This window comes from Babylonia areolata, chromosome 4 (assembly GCF_041734735.1).
Source record: "Babylonia areolata isolate BAREFJ2019XMU chromosome 4, ASM4173473v1, whole genome shotgun sequence".
Classification (NCBI taxonomy): domain Eukaryota; kingdom Metazoa; phylum Mollusca; class Gastropoda; order Neogastropoda; family Buccinidae; genus Babylonia; species Babylonia areolata.
The window spans coordinates 17,464,363-17,470,312 of record NC_134879.1 but is presented as its reverse complement, the minus strand read 5'-3'; the positions used below and the strand labels follow the sequence as shown (position 1 = coordinate 17,470,312).

General features: G+C 43.3%; 1 protein-coding gene across 1 annotated transcript in view; it reads left to right on the top strand.

The window, feature by feature from the left end:
* The first annotated feature begins 3,720 nt into the window (after positions 1-3,720).
* LOC143281585 (uncharacterized) overlaps positions 3,721-5,950 on the top strand; it is a 21,055-nt gene continuing 18,825 nt past the window's right edge. Inside the window, exons 1-2 of the mRNA XM_076586823.1 lie at positions 3,721-3,846; positions 5,244-5,470. Coding sequence (XP_076442938.1) covers positions 3,771-3,846; positions 5,244-5,470 — 303 coding nt within the window. The 5' untranslated portion in view covers positions 3,721-3,770. The remainder of the gene's footprint in view (positions 3,847-5,243; positions 5,471-5,950) is intronic.

The following is a 5,950-nucleotide window of genomic DNA, read 5'->3' as shown; positions in this document are numbered from 1 at the left end:
CACACACACACACACACACACACACACACACACACACACACACACACAAATTTCCACCACACCACCAAAGGGCCTAATACCTTCAAGTGGTAGAAGTGGAGACATAGTGATAGCACATCTATATAGTTTACGTCAGAATCTGAGCATTCGGAATGGAATCTCGCACTTGTCAAAATTTTCTCCCCGTCAGTCATTCGGATGAAATAATAAACCGAGGTCCCGCGCAAAGCATGTACTGAGCGCATGTAAAAGAACCCGCGGCAACATAACAAGACAAACGTCCCTTGCGAGGTTTCATAGTAAATCCAGTGTGATATACATGCATTTGTGTGCGCGTGTGCGTGTGCATACATGCGTACGTGTATGAGTGTATATGTGTGTGTGCATTCGCGCGCGCGTGTGTGTGCATGCGTGCGTGCTTGCGTGCGTATGTGTGTGAGTGTGCATGAGCATGTGCATTCGTGCGTGCATGCGTGCGAGCGCGCACGTGTGTGTGTGATTGTAGCCTGACTGAATGACGCAGGAAACGAATGATGAGCACATACAGGCAGCTGGGCAGCCTGCTGTACAAAGGACTCTGTGAAGTGCTTAGATCTCGGTCTCGGGTCGAGGATATACGCTATATCAAGTACCCATATCAAAATAAAAACCCTGTGAATGTAAAACGCTCAGATCTCGGTCTTGAACCGAGGATAGACGCTGTGTAAAGTATCCATATAGATCAATTAAAAAGACGAAACAAAACCTTACTTCTATTGTTACAATAAAAAAACAAGAGAGGCAAGGCCTTCAGGACTCACTTGTGATACACTTAAAAAAAAAATCCAAGCTTTTTATGTATTGAGTATAATTTCAAAATGTAATGTTTAAGATGAGAAAGATCAGTTTAAAGCAAATTATGTCCCCTAGCATTGATTACAGAGTAGTTTCCCTTTTTACTATCTGCACCAAAACGTTTGCAAAATAAATAAAACTTCGATGCTTAGCAAAAGAAGTTCCTGTTTGAACAAAAAAATGATAATAATGACTGCTCTTGTTGTTGGGTCAGAATATCAGATCAAAGTGCCAAGTTTAGAGAATACAAAAAATATCAATATAACAGTAAATGCAGTTTGCATATAATTAGGCATCATTTTTTTGTGTGTGCCCATCCCAGAGGCGCAATATTGTTTTAAACAAGATGACTGGAAAGAACTAAATTTTTCCTATTTTTATGCCTAATTTGGTGTCAACTGACAAAGTATTTACAGAGAAAATGTCAATGTTAAAGTTTACCACGGACACACACACACACACACCCACAGACACACACAGACAACCGAACACCGGGTTAAAACATAGACTCACTTTGTTTACACAAGTGAGTCAAAAAACAACAAACATACTTCTGTTGTCGGAACAGCCAAAAAACAGAGAAAGCCTAACAACAACAACAACAACACACAGCATCCATGAGAGCATCACTCCAAGCTGCCCCCAGCAACTCAACCAACCCCTCCTCAATCTGCTGACCGCATGTTGAGCCGGCCATGGAGGCGGTGGCTCGGACCGTGGGCGCCGTGCTGCTGACCGTACTGGTCACGGTGTCCAACCGGCAGGGTCCTCTGGGTGTGGCCTCCACGGGGGACGGCAGTGTCCACGTCTGCTGCCTGGAACTGGAAGTACTGGACAAAGGTCAGTGAGTTGGTAATTCTTCTTCTTCTTCTTCGTGGGCTACAACTCCAACGTTCACTCGTATGTACACGAGTGGGCTTCCACGTGTATGACCGTTTTTACCCCGCCATGTTTGCAGCCATACTCCGTTTTCGGGGGGAGAGCATGCTGGATATATTCTTGCTTCCATAACTCACCGAACACTGACATGAATTACAGGGTCATTCATGTGCCTATTTGATCTTCTGCTTGCATATACACACTGAAGGGGGTTCAGGCACAAGCATGTTTGCATATATGTTGACCTTGGAGATCGGTAAAATCTCCACCCTTTACCGACCAGGCGCCGTCACCGAGATTCGAACCCGGGACCCTCAGATTGAAAGTCCAACGCTTTAACCACTCTGCTGTTGCGCCCGTCAGTCGGTAATGACAAGGTAGAGTCCTAATTTAGTATCCTAAATTCTTCAAAGACCTATCTTTTTCCGTGGATATATGAAACGGTATTACGATAAAACTAGATGTTGTGACCCATTCATTCTCAGTGGGTTTTCAACTCTGTTTTTGAAGGTTATTGCACTGTGTTTTGTTACAGATTCACGACTCTGTTTTGAAAGTTATTGTAATCAGTTTTGTTACAGATTCAGTCGCTAAACTAACGTGCAGCCATTTTGCCAGGTCCGAAAATTCGTCTCCCATGACGCGGTAATCCAATGTGATGATGGTGATGATGATGATGATGATACAATTCATACAGCGCCTTTCCTTGTAGTTACATATTTGTTCACGCTGTACAACGTAAACATTGCCGTGTAAAAAAGAAAAAAAAAAAAAAAAAAGAAGACATTTCAGCAATGAAATAACAACTTACAAAGGACTACATAACGTTGACTGCGTAGACAACCAACCAACCAAACAATAACTAGGTTCGAGATCTGTTTGAGTGGGGAAGAGGTCTGGAGGGATCTGCTGGAACAGTAGTTATGTGTGGATGAATGTGAGAGAAATCGTGTGATGGAGTCATGTGTAAAGGATCCGCGTCGACAAAGATACAATTTGTAAGCATAGATCTGGGAGGCAAATTTGTGATGATAAGCACTGGGCCTGTATACGAGGTTAGAGTGATGGGAAATTTTCGCGAAACAAAAAAACGTTATGTGAAGATAAACATGTTTGGAAGTTTTCTCTTGACAAAATCATGTGCGGACAAATCTTCGACGAGAAAAGACAGACCTGTGAAGAAGTTATGTGAGGATAGACCCCGTGAGCACGTTGTGAAAATGATGTGAGGCCGTTTTGAAAGGACAGGTCTGCGAGGAAGTTTTGTGAGGATACATCCGTGATAAATTTGTGTGAGGATATATCCGCGAAGAACTTATTTTTGAGGACGGACCTGGGGAATTTTTGTGAGGAATAGATCTTTAAGGAAGCCGGCGAAATACTCTATAATGCGATTCTTTGAAGACTGAACTGTGAAGAAAGAAAGTTGTGTGAAGATGGATTTGTGAGAACGGAATGGAAGCACATTTTCTTTTCTTTTTCATGAAAGTTATGCGTGAAAAAATCTACCACGAATTAACGAAGACATTTTATGTATATGTGTATGGTTGGATGGATGGATGGATGGATTTATGTATAGTTACATGGATGCATGCATCCATCGGTCTATGAATGTATACCTGTACATGCATACTTCTATCTATCTATCTATTTATCTGTCTGTCTATCTCTGTGTCTGTCTGCCGATCAATCAATCAGTCTATCTATTATCAATCAATCTATCTGTCTGTCTGTCTCTGTATCTATCAATCAATCAGTCAATCAAACAATCAATCAGTCAATCAATTTATCTTCCTACCTACCTTCCTGTCCATCTATCTATCTGTCTATCTATCCATCTATCTGTCTGTCTCATTGCAGCATTTCCAGAAGGAAACACCAATTGCTTCTTGGAGCACTGCGCACGATGGCTGAGAGACATGCGCACTTCTGTCACGTCCAATGTGACGTCATGTCCGGTCACGGAAAATACAGTGTGTGAGATATTTCTCAGCTTGAGAACGACGAACCATGTAACGACAACTCCGAATGAAGACTGGGTGGCCAATGGTCAAGCCATGGTCAGTCGTATTCTGAACGTTGTGGATACACAAGACTGGCATTCGTGCGCCGTCATCTACGATTCAGATCTTTGTGAGTCTTTTCCTCTATGTGTGTGTGTGTGTATGTGAGTGTGTGTGTGTGTGTGTGTGTGTGTGTGTGTGTGTGTGTGTGCATGCGTGAGTGCGTGTGTGTGTGTGTTGTGTGTGTTGTGTGTGTGTTGTGTGTGTTGTGTGTGTGTGTGTGTGTGTGTGTGTGTGTGTGCGTGTTTGCGTGCGCGCGCGCGCCTGCGTTGACGCACACGCCTGTGAGTATGTGTATGTGAACTGTGATTCGATGTCCGTGTGCAGTCAGTACTGGTCTGACCTTTCGGGTGGCCGATCGATCCGTTATAAGTTACTTTTTCTCATTGATGCCATCATCGTCATCATCGTCGTAGTCGTCGGCAGTGTTATCTTCCTCCTCATCTTTTTTTTTTTTTTTTTGGTCTTCCTCTTCTGCTTGTTATTCTTCTTCCATCACCTTTCCCCTTCTTTCGCTGCACTGTTTCTTTCATCGCTACCACCATCACCACTGCCAACGCCGTTACCGTCGTGCTCTTCTTCTTTTCATTCTGTTTCTTTTTTTTTCTTCATATTTTTTATCAGTCATTAATGATGATGATGACGATGATGGTAACTATCGTCATGATCATCATCAAAGTCGTCGTTAACTGGGTGTATAGTCAAAATAGTTATTCTTGTTCCCTAATTCCACCCTCTCGCACCATCACCCCCCCCCCCACCCCCTCGGCCCCATCCCTCCACTTTTTCAGTCCAATATCACAAAGAGCAAATGGACTTTTAACAAATGCAAATCAACTCTTTTTGTTTGAAAAAAAAAGCCCGCAAAACTTCCTAGATATGGACACTGCCCCTTTCTTCTTAAAAGAAAAAACAACAACAACATTGTCTATCTGTTTATTATGAATTAAAGTTTCATTGATTTCTATGTGACACTGTATGTCAATCTGTTTGCTTACAAGATGAAGTTAGAAAAAACAGACAAACAGACAAACAAACAAAAACAACAACAAAAATCAAACAAAAACCAAACCCAACCTACAATTAACAACATCAGTAACAATAACAACAACAACACCGCCACCAACATTTAACTGTCGTACATTTGATCATTCAGTGAAAATAAAAACAAATCTCTTTGCTTTAGAATGAAAAAAAACAACAACAAAAAACAAACAAAAAAAAACAAACATCCGTAAGCTTCGACTCATTGTTGCTTTTATGTGTTTGCAATGTCTTCGCTTTCTTTCGAGAACACAATTATGTTTAATCTGTCTTTTTGAAACTTCTGAAACATGGGTACCGAAATCTCACTTCCACTGAACTCATCTCCACGACGGGCTAAAAAAAAAAAAAAAAAAAAAAATCTTATATTAAAACAACAACGATCCACGACCAATGACCAGTCCATTGCTTAAACCTCTACAGGGCCGGCAGCGCACAGCCTGAGTGTCCACCTGTCTGACCGGAGTATCCGGGTCCTTCTGTACGACCTGGACCTGGACGACTTGAGTTCACCCACAGTGGGCAGCCAGTGGTCCTCTGGCCGTGGGAGTGGCAGCAGGCCCATGCTTCAGGAAGTGTTTCGAGGTCTGGGCGTGAGGAACGTTATCGTCATGACTCGTTGGGCTACCGTGGAGGTCATTTTCGAAGAGGTGTGTGTGTGTGTGTGTGTGTGTGTGTGTGTGTGTGTGTGTGTGTGTGTGTATGTGTGTGTGTATGTGTGTGTATGTGTGTGTGTGTGTGTGTGTGTGTGTGTGTGTGTGTGTGTATGTGTGTGTGTGTGTGTGTGTGTGTGTGTGTGTGTGTGTGTGTGTGTATGTGTGTGTGTCTGTGTGTGTATGTGTGTGTGTGTGTGTGTGTGTGTGTGTGTGTGTGTGTGTATGTGTGTGTGTCTGTGTGTGTATGTGTGTGTGTGTGTGTGTGTGTGTGTGTGTGTGTTACGGTGGGTGGAGTGGAGTTGGGTGTGGAAGAGGGGAAGAAGGCGTGGGACGGGGGTGGGTTTGGCATGTGGTGTGTGTGTATGTGTGTGTGTGTGTGTGTGTGTGTGTGTGTGTGTGTGTGTGTTACGGTGGGTGGAGTGGAGTTGGGTGTGGAAGAGGGGAAGAAGGCGTGGGACGGGGGTGGGTTTGGCA